General features: G+C 38.1%; 1 protein-coding gene across 14 annotated transcripts; it reads right to left on the minus strand.

The window, feature by feature from the left end:
- Positions 1 to 582: 582 nt before the first annotated feature.
- Positions 583 to 19,133, minus strand: ZNF383 (zinc finger protein 383). Of its 14 annotated transcripts, XM_036832898.1 has the most exons (7): positions 18,974 to 19,106; positions 18,085 to 18,152; positions 12,106 to 12,283; positions 10,824 to 10,880; positions 8,127 to 8,253; positions 7,722 to 7,817; positions 583 to 2,897 (listed from the first exon to the last, which is right to left on the minus strand). In XM_036832898.1, exons 4-7 carry the CDS (start codon positions 10,830 to 10,832, stop codon positions 1,702 to 1,704), a joined length of 1,428 nt encoding a protein of 475 aa, XP_036688793.1. In that variant the 5' UTR covers positions 10,833 to 10,880; positions 12,106 to 12,283; positions 18,085 to 18,152; positions 18,974 to 19,106; the 3' UTR covers positions 583 to 1,701. The 14 variants fall into 14 exon arrangements, with proteins under 14 accessions (XP_036688793.1, XP_036688795.1, XP_036688792.1 ...); XM_036832900.1 differs by lacking the exon at positions 12,106 to 12,283 and having other exon boundaries at positions 606 to 2,897; positions 10,824 to 10,912; positions 18,974 to 18,990; XM_036832897.1 differs by lacking the exons at positions 10,824 to 10,880; positions 12,106 to 12,283 and having other exon boundaries at positions 606 to 2,897; positions 18,974 to 19,133.
- Between the last annotated feature and the right edge of the window lie 6,097 nt (positions 19,134 to 25,230).

Here is a 25,230-nt window from a genome sequence, read left to right on the forward strand (position 1 = left end):
TCTTACCCACTGGACCACCAGGGAAGTCCCACAGGTTTTTCAATTGTGTTCTCATATTCATTCACGTTTAAATAATGTGTATATTAAGGTTTTAGTTCCTTAACCCATGTTAATCAAGAGGGGACACTAAATTAATATTCAGATATTTGCTGGCCATTCTTTTGTTACTGTCTCCCCCATTCTGGTCAAATAATGTGCCCTGTATATTTTCTTTTTTGGGAACTAATTATTAGGAAAAATATTCTTATCTCTTCCTGCTTATTTGACTGTGCTTTCAACTACCCAACATTGTATCCACAGGGTATTAGTCTTTGTGCAGCATAGAAAATAAAGTCTGAATGTAGACTACCCACGCAAACTTTTTTTTTTTCCCTTTTGAAATTTCATGTAGAATAATGAGTGATGGGAAAAGCTTTCCTATGTTCATTACACTCATTTCTCTTTTTTCATTATTAACTCTTTGATTTAGACAAAAGTAAACAACATGGTTAAAATCCTTTCCACAAATAATAATGACGATAATTATGAAAATGGGTGTATCAATGATAATAGTGGACAACTTTCACTAAACATTTACTATATGATAGGAAAACTTCTAAACACTTTATTAACTCATTGAATCCTCACAACAAACCAATACATAGAACGTGATTATATTTACTAATACATAAAAAATAAAATGTCACTAACATATATAAGTAAAAAGTTTTAAAAACCTGGAAGCATAAAAAATACCAGTAACAGTAGTTAATTACCTTTCTAGTATGAGCTTAGGGTTAGGGTTGATGAAAAGAAACAAAACAGTTTATAAAGGAGAAAATATGGATAATTTCAGCAACTAAAATAGATGTTTTAAAAGGAAAAAACCAAGCATCCAAAGATAAATTTTGGGTCATATTAGTCAGGGAAGATTTTATAACTGAAAACAATTAGATGCAACCATAACATGAATAATAAATAAGGTCATTTTAAAAAGTCATTAAGTACATCAATAAAGATAAAAATCCATATTTACTGAAATGGCAATCATATTTTGTAGCATTATAAAAGCCAACACATGTGTACCAGGTGAAGGTGCAACATGTGTACCATGACTACATTTTCTTTAAAAACAAAGTCTGGTAGGATTTGCTCTACCAACTTGAGAGTCATCATCTATAGTTGGTATGATTACAATTAATCTTGGTTTTTTTAAATTCTAGTTTTCTTATATCCTGTTTTATAAGAAAAAAATATAAATTTGTGAAATGAAACAAAAAGACTAACAGTGACTTCAAAAAAAGGTTATATTGTAATTAATTCTACAAGGAATTACAAAATACAAGGTCACACAATTTAAACAGTGTGATGTTGGTATAAGTACAAATATATATATCAGAGAAGAAAGCATAGCGTTGAGACTCAAGCAAATATAAACAGGAATATAATCTATCTCCAAGAAGGTAGAACAAAATAATAGTAAAGGAAAAAATTTTTGAACTGCCATTAGTACAACATGGGGTGGGGGAAGTAAGGGAGAGGGACAGGCAAATGTCAATTTAGAATCCAAATTCATAACTTAGAGTAAAATATATTTGGATTAAAAAGAAATATAAAATAAAATTAAGAAACAAAAAATAGTGAAAGAGGGTAACTATCACACATGAATTTTTGTTGTTGTTGTTTAAAATATCAAGAAGGTGACAAGAACTTTGGTTTTTATTATTCATCAGTATGAATTCCCTGATGACGAATGAGATCTGAGCCACTACTAAACGCCTTTCCACATTCCTTACAGTTATAGGGCTTTTCACCAGTATGAATTCTGAGGTGTCGAGTAAGGTTTGAGCATTTATTAAAGGCCTTTCCACACTCATTACATTCATATGGTTTTTCATCTGTATGAATTCTCTGATGTTGAAAAAGCTGTGAGTTCTGAGTAAAGGCCTTCCCACATTCAAGACATTCAAAAGGTTTCTCACCAGCATGAATTCTCTGATGTTGACGAAGTTGTGAGCTCTGAGTAAAAGCCTTCCCACATTCCTTACAATCATAGGGTTTCTCCCCAGTGTGAATTCTCTGATGATTAGTAAGTGCTGAGCCACTACTAAAGGCTTTGCCACATTCTTTGCACTCATAGGGTTTCTCACCTGTATGAATTCTCTGATGCTGTACAAGCTTTGAGCTCTGAGTAAAAGCTTTGCCACATTCCTTACATTCATAGGGTTTCTCACCTGTATGAATTCTCACATGTTGAAAAAGTTGTGAGCTCTTAGTAAAGGCTTTCCCACATACTTTACATTCATACGGTTTTTCACCAGTGTGAATTCTCTGATGGTCAATAAGATTTGAGCAATAACTAAAGGCCTTCCCACATTCCTTACATTCATAGGGTTTCTTACCGGTATGAATTCTCTGATGTTGAGAAAGGTATGAGCTACAGCTGAAGGCCTTTCCACATTCTTTACATTCAAAGGGTTTTTCACCGGTATGAATTTTCAGATGTCGAGTAACATGTGAGCCACAACTAAAGAATTTCCCACACTCCTTACATTCATAAGATTTTTCACCAATATGAATCCTCTGATGTTGAAGAAATTGTGAATTCTGACTAAAGACCTTTCCACATTTCTTACATTCATATGGTTTCTCTTCGCTGTTAATTATTTGATGTAGAGTAAAGAATGTCTGTTGAATAGATGTGGGCATGTATTCATGAGTGAATATTTCTTGGTTGAAATGCCCATTTTGATATCCCACTTGTCTTTCAAAGTGGTTTCTATATTCCAAAACATCTCTAAAACTGGAGTATTCAAGGCCATGCTTTGTAAGTCCCATCATCTCCCTCTGGCATGATTCTATTTCATAAACTTCCTTCTTTAGCGATAATAACTTGGTTTCACACATTGATTCCAGATCTGAAAGAAAATAAAATGGTAAATATTCTTTCCCCACCTCATTTGTGAAAAGTTACACTTTTATAATAGAAATGGAAAAATTAAAGTGAAAATAATATCTGGTAGTGAATGACATAGAGTTCTCAAGTATATTTGTTTAATCTGAAAAATGGACAAGAAATGCACAAAATTAAGGAGCTATAATGCAGAAAGCAGCGGGAGGAGACTATGGAAATAGGAAACCACAATGATCTCAAGTACTGATGTGGATCAGAATCATCTGGAAAAGTTGATAAATATACAATGCTTGGGCGTATTAAAAGATGACTAGTTATATATGCATCTATATAAGCTTGTATGTATGTGTATGTAAGAAACAGAGTACATCATCATACTATATATATTACAAAAAGTGGACAATTTGTTACCTCCATTAAAGGTCTACTGAGAGGAATAAATGCATATAGGGGGAGATTCTTGGGCTCTGTGGTATAATAAAGTATAAATTTGATCTTTGTCCCCAGTCCCTAACACAGAGCTTCAAAAACCCTTTGAATTTCCTGAGTGATAGCAGTGTTTTCATTATGCTAATGAGGTGACTCATGGTGGACCCCTAGATAGTTTTAGGATGGGGAATGGTCACTAGAAAGACCCAGCATATGATTAGAGGGTTGGGACTTTCAGCTGCTTGACCTCTGGGGTGGAGAGAGAGTCTAGAGATTGAGTGGCCAATGCCTTAATCAATCATGCCAATGTAATTAAGCCCTAATAAAAACTCTGGACACCAAAGCTCAGTGGAGATTTCTGGTTGGTGAACACACTGAGGCGCTTCACCAGGAGGGTGACATACTTTGACTTCACAGGGAGAGGGTATGGAACCTCTGCCTCCAGAAGCCTACCCTAACTCATCTGATATGTATCCTTTACAGTAAAACTGCAATTGTAAGTATAGAGCTTTCCTAAGTTCTGTGAGTCATTCTAGCAAAGCCTGCAGGGGCCATGGAAATCCTGAATTTATAGCCAGTTGGTCAGAAGTGTGGGTGGTCTGAGGAACCCCTGAGACTTGCAGCTGGTGTCAGAAGTGAGGGCAGTCTTGTGTAAGACTGGCTGTTAACCTGTGGGGTCTAAGCTAACTCTGGGTAATTAGTGTCAGAATTAAACTGCAGTACACCCAGTTGGGGATAAAACAGAATAGGGTGCATAATAAAGGGTATACCGGATGCAATTTAAAAGCGATTACAGAGGGTCAGCCAGATGGGGGAACAGCCTAAGATAAGTCAATGAACTGATTTGATGTGAGTGGCAGATAGGGAAGACTCAGAGCATGCTATGTGCTGGGGATTCAGTGAAAATACTGTTTGCCTTGGAATTCTGTGATGCTGATCTCGGGACAAGGGAGAGACTTGCTCATGTACCACTGCAGTGACTGAGAGGGGAGACTGCTGAAGTTTAAGGCAGACAGAGAGAAAAAAGACACAGTGCAACAGCAAAGGAAACAATAAACAAAATGAAAAGACAACCTATGGAATGGGTGAAAATATTTGCAAATGATGCCACCAACAAGGGCTTAATTTCCAAAATATACAAATAGCTCATACAGCTCAATATCAAAAAATCAACCCAATCGGGACTTCCCTGGTTGTCCAGTGGCTAAGACTCTGTGCTCCCAATGCAGGGGGCCCAAGTTCGATCCCTGGTCAGGGAACTAGATCCCACATGCTGCAAGTAAGCATTCTCATGCAGCAATGAAGATCCCACATGCTGCAGCTAAGACCCTGTGCAACCAAATAAATAAATAAATTTTTTAAAAAAAATCAACCCAATCAAAAAATGGGCAGAAGATCTAAATAGACATTTCTCCAAAGAAGACATTCAGGGGACTTCCCTGGTGGCTCAGTGGTTAAGAATCCGCCTGCCAATGCAGGGGACACGGGTTCGATTCCTGGTCCAGGAAGATCCCACATGCTGTGGAGCAACTAAGCCTGTGCTCCACAACTACTGAGCCTGTGCTCTAGAGCTTGCGAGCCACAAATACTAAGCTTGTGTGCCACAACTACTGAAGCCCGCACACCCTAGAGTCCACATGCCACAACTACTGAGCCCATTAGCTGCAACTACTGAAGCCCACACGCCCTAGGGCCCACGTGCTGCAACAAACTGAGCCCACGTGCTACAACTACTGAAGCCGTGCACCTAGAGCTCTTGCTCTGCAACAAGAGAAGCCACCACAATGAGAAGCCTGTGCACCTCAATGAAGAGTAGCCCCCCACTCGCCATAACTAGAGAGAAAGCCCATACACAGCAATGAAGACCCAACGCAGCCAAAAAAAAAACAAAGAAGACATTCAGATGGCCAACAGGCACATGAAAAGATGCTCAACATCGCTAATCATCAGGGAAATGCAAATCAAAACCACAATAACATATCACCTCACAACTGTCAGAATGGCCATCATCCAAAAGTCTACAAATAATAAATACTAGAGAGGGTGTGGAGAAAGGGAACCCTTATACACTATTGGTGGGAATGTAAATTGGTACAGCCACTATGGAGAATAGTATGGTGGTTCCTTAAAAAACTAAAAATAGAGTTACCATATGATCCAGCAATCCCACTCCAGACATATATCCAGAAAAGATGAAAACTATAATTTGAAAAGATATATGCACCCAATGCTCATAACAGCACTATTTACAATAGCCAAGACATAGAAGCAACCTAAATGTCCATTGACATATGAATGGATAAAGAAGATGTGGTATATATATATATATACACACACACATATACATACACACACAATGGAATATTACTCAGCCATAAAAAAGAATGAAACAATGCCATTTGCAGCAACATGGATGGACCTAGAGATTATCATACTAAGCGAAGTAAGTTAGACAAATACTGTATGATATCACTTATACGTGGAATCTAAAAAAATGATACAAATGAACTTATTTACAAAACAGAAACAGACTCACAGACCTAGAAAACAAACTTATGGTTACCAAAGAGGAAATGTTGGGGGAGGGAATAAATTAGAAGTTTAGGATTAGCAGATACAAACTACTATACATAAAATAAACAAGGTCCTACTGTATAGCACAGGGAACTATATTCAATATCTTACAGTAAACTATAATGAAAAAGAATCTGAAAAAAAATATATATGTATAACTGAATCACTTTGCTGTATACCAGAAACTAACACAACATTGTAAATCAACTATACTTCAATTAAAAAAAAAGAACAATATAAGGGAAAAATAATTCTCAGGAGTTTCATACAAGGATTGTAAAAAATAATAATAATAAGACACAGTGCAAGATACTACCATGGAAAGATGACAGGAGTCAGAAGCAGATTGATGAGAGCTGAGTCCCAACACTGAGAGTTACTCACTATAGGTTCCTAGGCAATTATTTAACCTTTCTAGTCCCCATTTCACCTGTAAAAGGGAGATAATCCTTAATTCATGATTACTAAGAGCGTAAGGAAAAGTGTAAGTGAATGTCTTTGAGTAAAGTGTTCAGTATTTGATAACTATTATTATAAAGGAATTTCTTACCCAAAATGGAGATTTTAGGCAAATTAAACAGTGTGAAGATGTCAAAATGGAGCCTATTAGAACATCTCAAGCCAGAAACAGGGAATTCATTTCAGCATGTTCTTTTTCCTCCTACCTCCATAGGATCTTTCAGCAACTTTCATCTAGTTAAGCTCTTCAGTAGCTTTTCTATCTCCACTGTGAATACCCTATTCCAAACCAGAATCATCTGTTACTCAGACCACTCAAGTAGCCTCCTAACCCAGATCCCCACCAAGTTCTCACAGTCTTTAACCTCTTCAGGCACCAAAATGACATTTGGCCTGGCCTTCCGCTGCTCAAAATCCAAACTCCTCATAACCACTGGCAAAGGCTGAATAATGTGGTTCCTACTTGTCTCTCCAATCTTGACTCACACTCCGCTCGTGCTTGCTCTTGGGCCCCAACAACGCTGGCTTTCTTTCAGTTCTTCAAACACACCAAGTTTTTCCCTCCTAGAAGGGTCTTCACAGGGGTTCTTCCCACTGCCTGGAGTTTTCTTCTTTATTAACACATTAAAGAGTAAGACCTAGCAGTGAGCCTAATAACTATAGTAATTCTGAAATAGTGATGAGCATAAATGGTATTTCAATATGTCTACAGCAACAATAAAATGATATGAAAATATCTGTGATTTCCATTCATGTCAAAGTCACAGGAACTACTAACACTACTACGGTTTGTTGCATATACCATAACAGGAAGAAATGCTAAATTTCAATTAGAGGATACTAAATATAAAGATGCATTTTTTTCTTTTCATCCAAGTTCATGAACTCCCTCAATTCTATCCAAAGGAATCCGAATCATTGGCCAGCAGCTATAACGAAGACTAGTACTTGGAGGGGAGGGGCAGTGCAGATACATGCAGACATGCGCCCACGCGCGCGCACACACACATATATTATTTTGGGAGTGGTAACAGAAAACATTTAGATGAGTCGAAGAGGAAGAAAAGCTAGCAAGGAACTGAATCTAAAATATGGGTAAAAGAGTTTTCTTTGTGGGGGATGTGAAGGGCACCTTCTACTTGAAATTAAGAGGGGGAGTGGAGAAGAGTAGTCGACAGAGCTGTAAGTGAGGGAAGGAATGAAACAGGTCATTTGTAAATTTGTGCTAAAAAGACTTAGTTTTTCCCACAGGCCTATGGTTTTGATGGGAGCTTCCAAGATAACATCTCAAAGGTGCTGTTTCTTCACTGATCAACTGAGTTATTGCCTGTAGTGCCCTGCTTCTGTCCAATCATTTCTCACTCACCTGAACACAGACCTCTTGTCAGCTCTCTGCCAATCATCCAGGGCTCTTTCCCCTGTTCCAATAAGGAGATAACTTGAGGCTTAGGAATGTAAAGTCCTGCTCACAAGAAAAGATATGGAACATGGTTATGCTGTGGGTAAATCAGATCCAGAAGTAAGATCCAGTCCCTTGATGATCAAGGAAGAGATGCCACTATAGGAACAGTCAAACAAAGAAGATGAAGCTCAGCCACAGCCAACTGGAGCTGCCCATTTCCCACTCTTCCTTTTCATTTCAGTTCATACCATTTACTTGGGAACAGGGAGCAGAAATTCAGCTGGTAGCTCGAAAAGCAGCTGAGAAATTCACTGTGGAAGAAACAGACATTCCAGAGAACTCAAAAATTACTGGGATAGATGCCCTTACCCACTGACACCAGATTGCTATAGTTCTCCAACATCACATCTCTGTACAAGTCCCTCTGAACAGGGTCCAGGAATTCCCACTCCTCTTGAGAGAAGTCTATAGACACATCACTGAACATCACTGATCCCTGAAACAAGAGACACATGTATTATTTGTGTAACAAAAAGAAATATTTCAGAGACTACTGTGCTCATATTTGGGAGTAAAGCAAAGAGCAATTATATTGGTGTCACTAAGAACCAGAATCTTTAGATCCTAGAAATAGGTGCAAGAGTTGTCAGTTTATTTTGTATTAAAAAAAAAATTCCTCACTCAGTCCATAGAAAAGGCTTAGAAACAATAATTAACCCAGCAGCGATGAGCATCCCTAGTGTCTAGATTGTGGTCTCTAAGTATCGTACTCAAATAAAAGTAACCAAAGTTGGGAAGGAGACAATTTCAGAATTGAGTCAAATGCACAGGATGAGTCTGAACATTCTGTTGTATCAGAAAACAAGAGAGCTATCAAAAACTACTAGAATCATGTTAAAAGGACTCAGGAGCCTACTTGAAAAGCTTCCCATTGGCCAAAGATGGCATAATTTGAGGATCAAATGTAATGGACTGATCAGATCAAAAATGTTTAAATCCATGAGCTCATAATAATATTGAACAAAAAATTACTAGCCATCTTTGTAGGATTCTAAGAAACCAACTCATTATTTTATGTCTTCTTTTCTTTTGTTTTTAATTTTATTTATTTATTTATTTATTTATTTATTTATTTATTTATTTATTTATTTATTTATTTATTTATGGCTGTGTTGGGTCTTCGTTTCTGTGCGAGGGCTTTCTCCAGTTGCGGCAAGCGGGGGCCACTCTTCCATCGCGGCGCGCGGGCCTCTTCACTATTGCGGCCTCTCGTTGCGGAGCACAGGCTCCAGATGCGCAGGCTCAGTAGTTGTGGCTCACGGGCTTCGTTGCTCCGCGGCATGTGGGATCTTCCCAGACCAGGGCTCGAACCTGTGTCCCCTGCGTTGGCAGGCAGATTCTTAACCACTGCGCCACCAGGGAAGCCCCTAACTCATTATTTTAAAAACTGGTAAATAAGGGGTAAGACTCAAACATTCTTTCCCATACAAACTGTCCTTTAGGGTAACCAAACAGTTGATGAGAAATTTTACTTTACAGATAGTACTCTACCTAATCTATGAAGAAGGAATGACAGAATTTAGATATCATTTTGCAACCTCTAATGAATTAATAAATCTAGACAATAATCATCACTGGTGGCTAACATTACAAAAGGAAAGAGAACCAGAAATAATATGCCCCCTAATGGAATCACACATCACCACCTAGGAAACATTCCTGACAAAAAAATCCCAACTGAATCTGATCACATTTCTAGACCTAACTACTGACTCTCAGGAAACACTTAAATGATACCAGAGAGAAGAAATCAGCAAAATCCAAACAGTGGACAAATGAATCTGTTTTTCTTTCCCAACAACAACAACAAAAACTGCACAGAAAGAAAAGAGATGGAAGGGGTACCTACAAAGTAAGAGACTGGAGAGACATATCAACCAATTGCAGTGCACAGTCCTTCTCTGGATTCTAATTCAAATAAATGATTAAAAAAGTAGACAGTTATGAAAATTTGAACACTGACTGGATATTGATACTAACAAATGATTTTTAACTTTTTTAGATGCAATAATGGCATAATGATTGTTTTTCTAAAAAAATAAACCTTATCCTTGAGAGATACATACCAATTTGAATTTGCTTCAAAATAATCCTATGTGTGGGAGTGAGGTTAAGGGAGTGTGCATGGAAGAAACAGGTAGAGTTATGGATGAAACAAGATTGACTGTGAGTTGATAATAATTGAAACTTAATGGTGAGCATATGGTAGTTCACAAGACTACTCTACTTTTCTGTGTCTGGAATTTATAATAACAAAGTTTTCTAAAGAAGGTTCTTCTGAGACCTCTGATCTCAACAATTTATGAAGTGGCTGAACTCACTATAATCATCCATCATCCTTATCCTTATTTCTGAGATAAAGAAAATTGGTGATTCATTTGGAAATTCCTCATGACTCACACTTCCTGTTCAAACTTAAATTGGACTTCTTCATGGATACCCTAAAAGAGTCACAGAGATCTGCCTGTATCAGCTACCAACCCAACAATCCTCCAAGCCCCATAAACCAGGAGACCTTGCAACACTCTAACATTTGGAGCTACCAATACCACCTCCCATCCCATTTTACTGGAGAATACTGATCTGTAGAGATAATCTTGGCTTTTCCATGTTTGTCTCAGTTAAGCAACTCATACCTCCACCTCGTCAAATCACTGCCCAGACAGGACAAGTTTATTCTACAAATCTACTCTTGTTTCCTTTAAGAAAATGCATTTCTTCTCCATCATAGTCCCCGGGAGAGGGCTGAGAAAAGAGATTCTCAATTATTTACTGAATGAAAATATTAAAACTGAGTCAAAAGAAGAGGCGCACTTAGGAATGATAATAGGATTATCTGACTAGAATGACAGAAAATAGGGACCAGGACCTGAAGGAACCCTCATAGCCAGAAATGTCAGGAAAAAGAAAGCAAATGCTCACATGCCCTTTAAAATAAAAAAAAATTTTTTTTTCTTAGAATGAACTGAATGTCAGGAAGGTAAGAAAGAGCATCAACTAACTCACCTGGGCCATGGCTTTCAGTATTACAGGAGATGATCACTCCTCCTTGGGGCTGTTCTCCTGGAAAAGGATAGTGTTCTGAGAAGGCAGGCCTGGGGAAGCAAAGAAATGCTCTAGAAACAACACTGGCTTTACAGCTTTCAGACTCTCCAGGCAAAACTACCTCTACTTCCCTTGGTCTTAGGATATGACTCTAGTGAGTGGGAGTATGGAATAAATCCCCCTCCTATCTCAGCTCCAGAAACCCCAGGCTTTAGCTGCAGTAAGATGGATCCTGGCTAGTCGATCCAAAGAAACACAGACTCAGATTGCCTCTCCTTCACCCAAGCAACCCAGGTTCCTGCCTCAGCCAGTGATTCAGGCAAGACCTTGTCCCATCTCAGTGCTGTTGTTGCTCTGAACCCAAGACAGCGCTGCTATGACCTGCCCTGAGCAGATCCCTCCTCTGCAGCCCTCAGGTCCCCAAGCCAGACTCACCTAAATGGTGCTTTTAGCCAGGAACACAGTTCAATCTAATGAGAAGGACTAAAGACTTCCCTAATCAAGTCTCATTTCCCAAGCCTGAGAAAGTCAAATTCCCCCTACCACACCCCTGCACCCATACCCACACTGAGGCACTCCTCAACCTTATGTTCTAGCTCTGATTTGTTAAAAAACAAAACAAACAAAAAATTTTGCTTATGTGTTTTACCCACACAAAACAGTCAAAATGTCAACTTTTCTAGCTCTGGGGTAAGATCTTTCTTACCTATACACACTTATATAAATTTCTCTTTTTTAATTTTAATGCTTTCATTTGTTACATTTAAATCTTTAATCAATTATTATTTTATTTTGGTATAAAATTATTTGGTAAAAAATAATGGAATAAGATTATCAATTATAATTTTATTTTAGTGTAAGAAATGAGTTAAGAATCCTACTTCATCTTCCCCCAGAGAGGGCTACCCTGGTGTACCTAAAACACATGCGAATAATATTTCATAAGACTTAAAATGCACCATTATTTTATATGCCACTAAGAAAGAAAGAAACTATTTAAGACATAACCTGATTTCAGGTATGTTGAAATGAGAAAAAAAAGTGAGCCTTAGAATAGATGACTATGGAATATATTTTCTCTACTGATTTAAATGCTACCCTTATCATAGATGATACATGTTTGGATTTATTTGTGATTCTATTTTGATTCAGTGATCTCTTTATTATTTTGCCAGTACCACATTCTCCATATAATTTAAAAATATGTTTTAATGTCTTAATAAAAGCCCCCTCCACTACATACCAATTAGAATGGCCAAAATCCAGAACACTGATAACACCAAATGCTGGCCAGGATGTGGAGCAACTGGAACTCTCATTCATTGCTGGTGGGAATGCAAAATGGTACAGCCACTTTGGAAGACAGTTTGACAGCTTCTTACAAAATCAAACATACTCTTACCACATGGAATTGAGAATACCTAGTGGGATGGAGAAAAAGTTTGGGAAAAGGAAACAGAAGCAATCATCAAAGCTATCTCACTGCAAACTCCTAGCTCAAGGAGTAAGAAGGTTATACTTTTTCTTTAAAGTTTATGGTATTGATTAGTTCAGTGAAATGGACACTGTTTATTATCTAACACTGACTGAAAACCTTATCCATGGGCAAGAAACCAAATGGCTCACAGAGAAGCTTGATAGTAGAAGTTATGGGAAAGAACAAAGCAATTGTTTTCTAGTTGTTTCCTATGGAGTACTGCTTTTCTAATAGATTTAGGAAAAAAAAATGTTAAATAATACTGTTGATAGTGCCTTCTCCCTGATTTTACTATGAAGGCTTCTAGTATTTCACTATTAGGCATTAGGTTAGTTTTTTGTTTTAACTTTTTAATACAGAAATTTCCAAACATACATAAAAGTAGAATTTAAATAGTATAAAAAAACCTTCCATGTACCCACTAACTGGCTTCAACAGTTATAAAGTCACAGACAATATTGTTTTATCTAGATTCTAATCCACTAATTTTTATTGAGATGTACCTCACACACCATGTAAGTTACTCATTTAAAGTATATAATTCAATGTTTTTTAGTATATCACCACAATCCAATTTTAGAACATTTTCATCTCCCCTAAAAGGAACCCCATTAAGAGTCAATCCCAGGACTTCCCTGGTGGCGCAGTAGTTTAGAATTCACCTGCCAATGCAGAGGACATGGGTTCGATCCCTGGTCCGGGAAGATCCCACATGCCACGGAGCAACTGAGCCCGCGAGCCACAACTACTGAGCCCACGTGTCACAATTACTGAAGCCTGTGCACCTAGAGCCCATGCTCCACAACAAGAGAAGACACTGCAATGAGAAGCCTGCACACAGCAACGAAGAGTAGCCCCCGCTTGCTGCAACTAGAGAAAGCCTGTGTGCAGCAAAAAAGGCCTAATGCAGCCAAAAATAAATAAATAAAATAAATTTATATATTAATAAAAAGAGTCAATCCCCATTTCCCTTCCTCCCCCAGCCCTAAGTAACCACTAATCTACTTTCTGCCTCTATGGACTTGCCTATTCTAGACATTTCATATAAATGGAATCATACAATATATGGCCCTTTATGACTAGATTCTCTCACTTAGCAAGTTTTCAAGGTATATCTGTGTTGTAGCGTGTATCAGAACATCATTCCTTTCTATTGGTAAATAATATTCCACTGTGTAGATAGATCACATTTTGTTTATCCATTCATCATTTGATAGGAATTTGAATTGTTTCCATTTTTTGGTTACTGTGAATGGCTATGAACATTCATGTACAAGTTTTCATGTGAACGTTTTCAATTCTTTTGGGTATATATCTAGAAGTAGAACTGCTGGGTCATATGGTAACTCTAACTTTTTTAAGAACTACCAAATTCTTTTCTAAAGTGTTTGCACTATTTTACATCCCACCAGGAATGTCTCCAAATCCTCACCAACACTTCTTATTGTCTGTCTTTTTTATCACAGCCATCCTAGTAGGTATGAAGTGGTATCTCATTGTGATTTTGATTTACATTTTCCTTATGACTAATAATGTTGAGTAAAGTTAGTTTTTAAGAACCCAGTTGTTTAGAATGCTTTTCTAATGTAATTTCCATTGCAGTTCATTACTTTCCCAAGGGCATTCCACTCATGGTGGAACAGATAATAACTCTATTTCCTAGTAAGGAAAAGAAACTGATGGTGGCATAAACATTCTGAGCGGCTAATGGGAAAGGGGAATCAGCATATCTTTGCATGGTTTGGGCAAGGAGAATGGATTGGGGAAGAAATTAAGACAGAAAGGGCTTAGGGCCAACAAAACTGGAGAGACTGATGCTCATCGATTTTCTCTTGAGTAAACTCTAACTTTTTCATCTGCACCACCCAAATTATTTTAATTCAGACTAAGTCTGCTCAAAACACCAAGTGCTTATCTTGCAAAAACACTACCTGTATTCTAACTTTCCAACTCTTACACCTGCTCATTTTTAGGTTAATAGAGTCATAAAGAAAGTTAATAGCCTTATGAAGTCATAGGATCACCACTGGAGTATTCAATCACTGTATAATGAAGCTAATATTTAATAGCTTCAGGTACTTGTCAGGCCCACAGTCCTTTTCCTGAGGAAGGAGGCACCCACCTGAGTGTAAAATTTCTTTTGTCTTGTTTTATCATTTAAAAAAAAAGCATTTTTTGCTTGTTATTCCATAATATATGTTTATTGTAGAAATGTCTCAAATTTAATTGCCTACTCAATTAATTTCTACTCCCTTGCCCCCAGTCATCTATCAAAGTATGAGAAAATTTTGAGTGTTGAAAAAAAATCACTTAACATAAGAAAATTAGAGAAAAATAATGTGAACGCAAAACCTTAAAAACAAAACTTTTGAGCTCTTGCATCACTTAAAGTAGCCCAACAGTGGCAGCACTGTTGCCCAACAAACTCTCAGGTATAAGAGAGATCTCCTGTTTTTGGTCTTTTATTCATTTCCAAGAAGAAAAGTGAAAACGAGAAAAAAAAAAAAAGAAAGAAAGAAAAGAGGGTTCCTAGATAATAGCTGACTGCATGTTGTAGAACAGAAAAAAAATTTTGGGGGGGGGGGTTAGATCTGGAACCTTCTGCTGTTGTCAAAAGGTAAGGCTATTTTCAGAAGTATCAGGTGTTGTGCTAAAAGGACGCCTTTTAAGAGTCTCCTAAAAGGGTCTCTCATTGGCCAAGTAATGAAAATTTATGCAATAACATACTATGATACTTCTCCTGCCACTCCTCCTTGTACGATGATGGAGTCTATGACAACTATCAGTTAATTGATACATTGGAAAATGTTGTTAAATCCATAATAACATGTGAGAGAAAAACTGTTATAAAGTCCACAAAAGAAGAAGGTGAATAAAAATAGGATTTTTAAAAAAACTATTTATAATTAGTGAGTGATTACATTTGTGGTTTTTTTATCATCCTATTGTTTATATTTCTGTAAAAGGTGCTTGTCTGAAAAGTATAAATGTAGCATATTTCGAGAAAGCCAGTTAGCTCCAGAAAAAGGAAAAACTGTACCAATATCAGGAAGGACCCATCATACCTGCGGCCTCACACAATAACCCAAGATAGAAAAGGTATTCCACAGTTAGTGAGCACCAGTGGACACACACAAAACCAAATAGAAATGGGGTAAAATAAAATAATAAATAAGCTGAACGTCCCAAATGAGAGCTCACTGCATACTCAATCCATTATCACCTAGGAAATGAACATTTTATTAACAATATTAAACCTTTAATAATTATGTAGTGATATTAATTAGGAAGATTTAAGTTTTTTAAAAAAACACCACTAGGACTTCCCTGGTGGCGCAGCGGTTAAGAATCCACCTGCCAATGCAGGGGGCACGGGTTTGAGCCCTGGCCTGGGAAGATGCCACATGCCGCGGATCAACTAAGCCTGTGCGCTAACAACTACTGAGGCTGCGCTCTAGAGCCCGCCAGCCACAACTACTGAGCCCACGGGCCACAACTACTGAAGCCCGTGCACCTAGAGCCCGTGGTCCGCAACAAGAAAAGCCACTGCAATGAGAGGCCCGCACACTGCAGCAAAGAGTAGCCCCCGCTCGCCACAACTAGAGAAAAGCCCGTGTGCAGCAACGAAGAGCCAATGCAGCCAAAATAAATAAATAAATAATAATTTTAAAAAAAGAAACTGAGTTACAAAATTAAAAGTCCATACTAAAAACAGAAATCAACATGTCTGATGAAGTTGAAAAGGTACTCAGCTTAATGATCACCAGCTCAGGTTCTAATGCTCTTATACTGTACAACCTAGTCCCAGGTACTGACCAAAAACTGGGAGCTCAGCTTTAAATCTATCCTATAGTGTTTTTTTTCCCTTATATCTAATTTGGTAATTTGTGTCTTATCTCCCCTTTTTTCTTTACGTTTTTATAGAAGTTTATCAATTTTTATTGATTCCCCAAAATAAACTTTTGGAGTTAATTTCTCAATTATATATTTACTTTATATTTCAATATACATAAATTTATATTGAGCTCTTATTCTTATTATTTCCTTTTTTTTTGCTTTGTTTGGGTTTAATTTAGTATTAAGTTTTATTTCCTTAACTTCTTGAGATGAAAACATACATCATTAATTTTTCAACATTCTTCTTTCCTAGCGTATGCATTTACAGCTATATATTTTCTTCAGGTTTAGCTTTAGCAACACCCCACATTTTGATGTTTTATTTTCATTATCTTTCAGTTCAAAATATTTTTAATTTCCATTGCAATTTCTTCTTTGATTCACCAGTTATTTATAAATACAATTGCTTAAATCCCAAACATTGGGATATTTCTAAATATCATTCTGTTATTGACTTCTGCTGAATTCCACTGTGGTCAGAAAACATACAGTATTATTTCAATCCTTTGAAAGTTATTGAGATTCCTTTTATGGTCCAGCACATGATAAATTTGGATAAATGTCTCATATGCATCTGAAAAGGATATATAATGTAGTTGTAAGGTACACTGTTCTACATATATCATTTAAGTCAAGTTTGTCAATCACACTGCCCGAATATTATATAGCTTTACTCAGTTTCTATTGATTGTTCTATCAGCTATTGAAACAAGTGCTAAAAATCCCCCACTATGATTGTGATTTGTCTACTACTTCTTTTATTTCTCTCAAATATACTTGAAGTCATTTTATGAAAGTCTATGTAGTTAGAACTGTAATATCCTACTAGTAGTCTAACCTTTTTATTATGAACTATTGTTTTTTATCTCTAGTAAAGCTTCTTGTCCCACAGTCTAATTCCCATACAATGAGAGTGAGTCAGGAGTGTAAATTGATACAACTATTTAGGAAAACTGTCAGTATATATTAAAGCTGAATATTTGCATAACCTATGCCACAGGAATTTCACTCCTAGGGATATATCCAACAGAAATGCATTCATATGTGCACCAAAAGACATGTACAAGAATGTTCATAGCAGCCTTGCTCATAATAGGCCCAATCTGAAAACAGCTTAAATACCAATAGATAATGGAAAGGATAAATAAATTGTGGTATGCTCATACAATGGAATTTTAAGCAACAACAATAATAAATGACCTATACTACATGAAGCAACGTGGATGAGTCTCACATATTCATACTACATAATATTATTAAATAGTACATTCATATTACATGTAAAATGTAATGATGAATAAAAAGAAGTCAAGCACAAAAGAGTGGATACTGTGTGATTCTACTTATATAAAATTCAACAACAGGTAAAATTAATCTATGGCTATAGAAAACAGAATAATTGTTATCTTCGGGAGAGGTGGTTAGTGAGTGGATGGAACAAGAATCGGGCTTCTGGAATGCTGGTAATGTTCTACTTCCTGATCTGATTTGAGGTCTGGTTAAACGAATATGCTCATTTTCTAAAATTCATCAAGTCATATACTTTCATTTCTGTACTTTTTAGAATGTATGTTATACTTTTAAAACCACGTGATATATCAGAAGATTCATCAAAAATTAAAATACCACGTGACCAAGTATTAGAATACAGGATGACTATGCTTATAATCTGCCGGTAAGAATTTAATTGGTACAACCATATTGAAAATCAGTCCGGCATTATCTAGGAAATTTGAAAATACACACGTATCTTATGGTCCAGCAATTCCATTGGTATGTTTATACCCTAGGAAAGCGTGCATATGTGCACCAGGGTGCTTATAAAGCAAAAAGGAAACCCCAGCGCACCTTGTATTTGGCTTGGTCAACAGCCATTCCTCCTTCTCCTCTGGGGACCTCTCTGAGATAAAGCAGAGCTGAGGAAGGAGAAAGGAATCATGAAATGCCAGGGCTTTCTTGTGGCTCAGACTGATCAGATCAGAGGTTACTCTGGACCCACACCTGCCACCCATGGAGAGGAAGGATGGAGAGAGGTCAGAGGAGTCTAGGCTGTCCTGAGCATTCCTGGTTTCAGAAGGGGAAAAGTCTGCTGCCCACGACCAAAATCTGTCCTGACCTAACATAGCAACCACTGGGACATACACACTGTTAGCCTGGCACAATTACAGGCACCCTCCAACCGCACACTCAGTGCCACAAAAAGTTACACGATCACACTCACACATCCTCACACAGTCAGACATCAGTACACTTAGTACTGCTAACATTCATAAAACCACAACCACACGCAGCCCTCAGATAACACAGCCATAGTAACATAATCACAGATTCTCAGCACTCCCCACCGCCCCAACACACACAATGACACAAAGTTGTATGGACACACATAATCTCAGTCCCACTACGGAGGCACAGTCACACCGACACACACAGAGCCGCACACTTTCACAGTCACACACCAAACGAGGATATCCACAGTCACACCTGCACACAGAGCTCCGCGCGCATGGTCAGTCACAGTGACACACCCACCACAGGGATATACAATCACACGCGCACACAGCGCGCACAGTTACATAAGGTCACAATCGCACGCATGGAATTCCACACTTCACCCTCCCCCAGTCTTATCAAATCATACAGGACCGAGACTCCGGACCCGCCTGGACCGTCCCTTCGGACCCCCAGGGGTGCACCTCCGGAACCTACTCGAGCCCCCAGGACCTAGGCTGCTCACCTTCACTTCCCCTTCCCCGGAGGCCTAAGGTCCCGCAGGCCAGTGAAGGGTCAGCCCTATACCCGCCAGGGTGTCTGGGAAATGTAGTCCGGAGCCAGATCCGCTCGGACAAGATGTCTCCCGACCCTCGGATTTTCTGCACAGCCTGGGCCAAGCCACACTTCTCCCCTCTCGGAATTGCTGCCAGGAGGCTGGAGATCCAGATACAGTCCCCACACCCCGGAGACAAGCTTCCTCCTAGGGCCGGGCCAATCTCAGGGAGCCATAAATTCCCTGAGAAATAGAATAATGTCGCTGGATTCGCGCCGGAAGTTGATTGGAGCCGCAAGACCTTCTGGGAAATGTAGTCTAGAGCTGGAATGGGTGAGGCGCCCGCCCACGTAGAAGATTGTCTTGGTTGGCTGCTTGCGCAGAGCTTGCCGCAGTGAAGGACAGAGTGGCGGCCAGGACTCTTCTAAGAGTTGTAGCTCACTCTGAGAATATTCCGGACTGACTAAGACGTCATTTTTGCCTTCCTCCGTGGATTACCGTGGTGTGGGACCTATGCTGATCGGGGAGCGGTAACCTAGGGGTCTCAGACCCGAACCGCACCAGGGAAACTGAAGGAGAGTAATCAGACAGCCTGGAATGGGGCTGATGGGGACGGGTTATCAGGAGCGTCCAGCAGTGTGTTTGCTGGGGATGGTAGTGTTGACTCTGATGATGGCCCCACTGTGTAAGGCCATAGGTGAAATTGGATGAGTTACCTCATTTTCTTCACCTGGAAAACAGTGATACTTCAGGGTGCATGTTCTGGTACCATCAGTTTTATTTGCCTTTTGGAGAAGCAAACCAATTCGTCTGACACAGTTTCAAACTTGTGTGTTATAAATCATATCTCTGTTCCTTGTATGGCTGTGGATCCCACACCCTTCCATGCCTTAGGGATCTTGTTTTCATGGGTACAGTTTGTCTTCCAAGAAAACGCAGAAGGCTGCAAATAAGAAAAGAGTTTATTTGTTGGGGTGTTAGGAATTGCATTTCGGGAGACAGATTTGGGTAAAACCGAAAGAGTGTTCCAGAAGAGAAAGAGTCAGGGGCTTATGAAGGCAAACCCCACAAAGTTACTAAAGTTGTCTGGAAGGAATTATGATTAACTCTGACTGCAGGAAAGGAAATATTTGTCCTTAAGGGATAGGCTGTCACTGAGTTATTTTAGGGGAAGTGTCTTCCAAGCATCTTGAGTTTCTGGAAGTTGAGATTCCATCTGGGCTGAGGCATGCATGTCATACTTCCTCCATGGCCTCCCAGCTACATTTTAGAGAGCTCTCTTCGTAATACCGACTCCATTTTGATTTTCCTTTCACAAATTTCTACCTCCCTTTGCAGAGTTTAGAGTTATATTTTATTCCTCTCCAGTCTTCCATGGTTTGATCCCTGACTCCCCAAACTCGGGGGGGACGGAGGGGGAGGAAGGATTCATTACAGTAGTACAACAGCTTAGATGTGAATCTTATCCCTTTCACCTCTTGGAAACAATTAAAAGTCACAAAAAGGGACCAAAACAGAAAACTCCAGTTTCTGTGAAGTTCGGAGAAAGGAAAAGCCCATGAACTCCAAAATACACATGAGCACTTCCCAATACAGTTGATATTAAGTAAAAGCATGCCAAAGAATGAGGACTGGTGAACAGAAGTGAGAGTGATGCTTAGGAGCTAGTAAATCCTATTAGAGAAGACTCCAGACATAGGGGGGGAAATCATTTCAGGAAGACTAGGTGCTTATCTTGAAAGATAAACTTTGAAGAGGGAACTGCCATGAAGAGAGTAGAGGGCAAGCAGAGTAACAGATGGAACCCATGTGCCAAGATCAGGAGTCATGTTTAAGGGAAATTGATCCAGAAAACTAAAATATGTCTCAGTTTTGACCAAAGTTATTGGTCTGTAAGCTAGAAGAAGACTCCAGCATCAGAGAAAACCTACAGTTGCTTAAAGGAGAGAAACTTAGATTAGTGTCAAGTTTCTACTCAATAATATTTAGTACCAGAAATCAGTGGAACAAAGCCAAAAGGATAATCAAGAGAGTGAATGCCAATTATTTTTGTTCACAATCAAGCTGCAATTCAGGTATAGATATAATTTAGGGTCACTCTAAAATGAGGATGTGAATTAGGGTGACTTGAGAGCCAGGGACAGTAATATAAAGGATAGGGTGGTTTATTCTAGTAGAATAAACAGGATGATGATTAATATGTAAAAATAGCTAAAAACAAAACAAACGAATAAAAAAGACACTAAGATGTTATGAGTGGAAGATGGAGGAAGTAGATAGAATGAGTAGGACTTGATGGAGCAAAGTTTGCTGGAGAAATTCTTAGACAAGAAAGAAGAGTATGGATGCAGCAATTACAGAGGTGAGGGAAGAAAAGAACTGTGGGGAATAGAGTAAAATGTGAAATAAAATGGCTTGTTAGGAAGATTGTATGCTTCAGATTATGACAGGCCTGAGATTCAAGTCCCAGTTCTGAAAATTAACTATTTGTGACCTTGAGCAAATGACTTGTGTTCTATGCACAACATCATCAAAAATCTTGATAAAAGTATCTTTTTCTCACGAACATCATATGGATCAGGGAAAACGTGTGGATTAGTTTATTCAAAATAAATGCTCAAAAGCTATTGAACACTTCTCAACTAATTCTTTGAAGCCAGTATCACCCTGATGCCAAAATCAGACAAAGACATTAGGAGAAAAGAAAACTATAGGCAAATATCCTTTATGAAGACAGACACAAACATTCTCAAAAATTACTAGTAAATGGAATCCAGCAACATATAAAAAAGATTATATGCCATAGGGCTTCCCTGGTGGCACAGTGGCTAAGAATCTGCCTGCCAATGCAGGGGACATGGGTTTGAGCCCTGGTCCAGGAAGATCCCACATGCCACAGAGCAACTAAGCCCGTGCGCCACAACTACTGAGCCTGCGCTCTAGAGCCCACGTGCCACAACTACTGAAGCCCACACACCTAGATCCTGTGCTCTACAACAAGAGAAGCCACCACAATGAGAAGCCTGCACACCACAATGAAGAGTAGCCCCTGCTCGCCGCAACTAGAGAAAAGCCCGCGTGCAGCAACAAAGACCCAACACAGCCAAAAATAAAATTAAAAAAAAAATAAATTAATTTTTAAAAGATTATATGCCATAAATGACCAACTAGGATTTATTCCAGGAATACAACGATGGTCCAATATATGAAGACCAATCAAAATAATACATCGTATTAACAGAATAAAAACAAAAGCCATATGATCATCTCAGTAGATCCAGAAAAGCATTTGATAAACACAATAATATTTCATGATAAAAAAAAAAACCTCAACAAACTGGGAATAGAAGAGAACTTCTTCAACCTAATAATGACACGTATGAAAAATGCACAGCTAACATCATAGTTGATGGTAAAGGGCAGAAAATTTTCTCTTGTGCTAAGTGCTATAGATTGAATGTGTCCCCCCAGAATTCATATGTTGAAACCTAATCCTCATGTCGTGGTATGTGGAGGTGGGTCCTTTAGGGTTAATTAGATTATGAGAATAGAACCATCATGAATGGAATTGGTGCCCTTAAGAAAGAGACTTCAGGGATCTCCCTTGCCCCCCTACCATGTGAGGACACAGCAAGAAGATAGCTGTCTGTGAACCAGGAAGTGGGCTCTCACCAGATGTGGAATTTGACAGCGCCTTAATCTTGGACTTCCCAGCTTCCAGAACTGTGAGAAATAAATGTTTGCTGTTTGGGTCACCCAGTCTATGGTATTTTTGTTATAGCAGTCCAAAAGGACTAAGACAATCAGGAACAAGCCTGTTCAAGAATGTCCATTCTCCCCATTTCTATTCAACATTGTACTGGCGATTTTAGACAGGGCAATTAGGCAAGAAAAAGAAATAAAAGGAATCCAGATTGGGAAGGAAGAAGTAAAACTCTATTCACAGAATCCATGGTCTTATTCATAGAGAATCTTAAGGGATCCACACAAGTGAGTGCATCAAGGTTTCAGGTTACATGATCAATATTCAAAAATCAATTGTGTTTCTATATGCAAACAATGAACAATCCAAAAATGAAATTAAGAATACAATTTCATTTTATTCAAAAAGTAGTTAGGGATAAACTTAGCAAAAGAAGTGCAAGATGGTGTTTACTAGAAACTATAAAACTTAGTTGAAGGAAATTAAAGAAGACCTTAAAAGAGAAATCTTTCCCATATTCATATATTGAAAGATTGAATATTGTTAAGAAAGCAATACTCCCCAAACTGATATACAAATTCAGCACATTATCAAAATCCCAGCCTGATTTTGGTAAGAATTGACAAGCTGACCCTAACATTCATATGGATTGAAAGGGACACAGAAAAGTAAAACAAAGTTGAAGGACTCACATTTTCTGATTTCAAAACTTACTACAAAGCTACAGTAATCAAGACAGCGTATTCTTGGCACAAAGTATAGACATCTAGCATTGAGAATGCAGAAAGAAGCCCTTACATTTACAGTCAATTGATTTTCAACAAGAGTGCCAAAACAATTTAATGGGGGAAAGAACAGTCTTTTCAACAAATGATGCTGGGACAACTGGATAGGCACACACAAAAGAATGAAGACTTTTACCTCACACCATGTATAAAAATGGACTCAAACGGATCATGGATCATAGATCGAAATATCAGAGCTAAATCTATAAAACTCCCAGAAGAAAACATAGGACTAAATCTTTGTAACCTTTGGGTTTCACATGGCTTCTTTTATATGCAACCAAAAGCACACATGACAAACAAAAACAGGTAAATTGATTTCATCAAACTCAAACAATATTGTACTTCAAAGGACACCAGTAAGAAAGTGAAAAGACAACCCACAGAAAATATTTTCAAATCATATATCTGATAAGTAATTTTTATTCATGATATATGAAGAATAGTTACAACTCAATAAAAAAACAAATAACCCAATTTTTCAATGGTCAAAGTATTTGAACAGTCAAACATGCAAATGACCAATCACCACATTAAAAGATGCTCAACACCGTTAGATGTTATTTGTATTAGGAAAATGCAAATCAAAACCAAAATGAGATAGTATCTCACCCACACTCAGATGACTAAAAATAAAAAGTTTGTAAAACTCTAGAGATTCATCAGCATCAAACCTAGCATTTGGAAGTCTTTTTGTTGCCAGTCGTCATTTTAACCCTTCCACCATCCTGAAAAGGTTTACACAATATCTGAAGAGTCAAATGAATTAACAATGTAATTTTTAAAAAGGGCTCCCACATAGAAAGGATAAACTGTTCTCATTTTCAACAGCTTTTCCCCACATTGTGGACCTGACAATTAGGACAGCGCTTAACCACCTTGAACTTTTTGGAACTCATCAATCATGCCTGATAAATTCTCAGCGTTCCTTTTTTTTTTTTTTCTTACCTCCTGAGTTATACCAAGAAGGTGAGGGAGCAAGACTTTGGGGTTATCAAGTGGTCACCTAGGAAGCAATAAAGATGGTCTGGTGGAAAGATGCCCTGTCAGACCCCAAAGTTTATGGATTTGGAACGTAGCCTTGGAGAAAGGAAACATTAAAAAAAAAAAGTTAATAAATAAAATCCCAGAGAATACTGATCAATTGACAAGAATGGAAGGAAAAGTAACTGAGAATGACAAATGGCTGCAGCCTTAGCTGTGTTTAAGGCAACCCAGGGACCATTCGATTTTTTTAGCTCCTACAGAAGTGAGGAAACTGACAAGAGTACAGAATTTCTGTACTTGTTGGAGCCTAATCTTGGTTTTTCAGTTGTTTATAGACATGAAGAGCCCCAAGACCTAAAAAGAGACCATGTAAATAATAGCAAGCTTTTGAGAAATAGAAATTCACACTCTGGTGAGACAGCTGTGTCTTCCACACATGCCCATATATAATCTAGCCAAACAAAACATTTATTACTTTAACTTTTTATCTTAAACATTTTTAGACATACACAAAAGTAGACTGAATAGTATCAACACCCCCCTCTCACCCACCCAACCCATGTACCATTCAGCTTTAACAGTTATCAAACTTTTGCCAACCTTGTTTCAACTAGTCCTCTCTGAATTTTTTTTTTCTGTAGTATTTTTAAAGCATGTTCCAGACACTACAAATAAGTTTTTAAGTACAAACAATATGTTTCAATGACAATGTAATTAAAGCTTTAAAACTCTAGTTTTTAATAATAAATTAA

This window comes from Balaenoptera musculus, chromosome 19 (assembly GCF_009873245.2).
Source record: "Balaenoptera musculus isolate JJ_BM4_2016_0621 chromosome 19, mBalMus1.pri.v3, whole genome shotgun sequence".
Classification (NCBI taxonomy): Eukaryota; Metazoa; Chordata; class Mammalia; order Artiodactyla; family Balaenopteridae; genus Balaenoptera; species Balaenoptera musculus.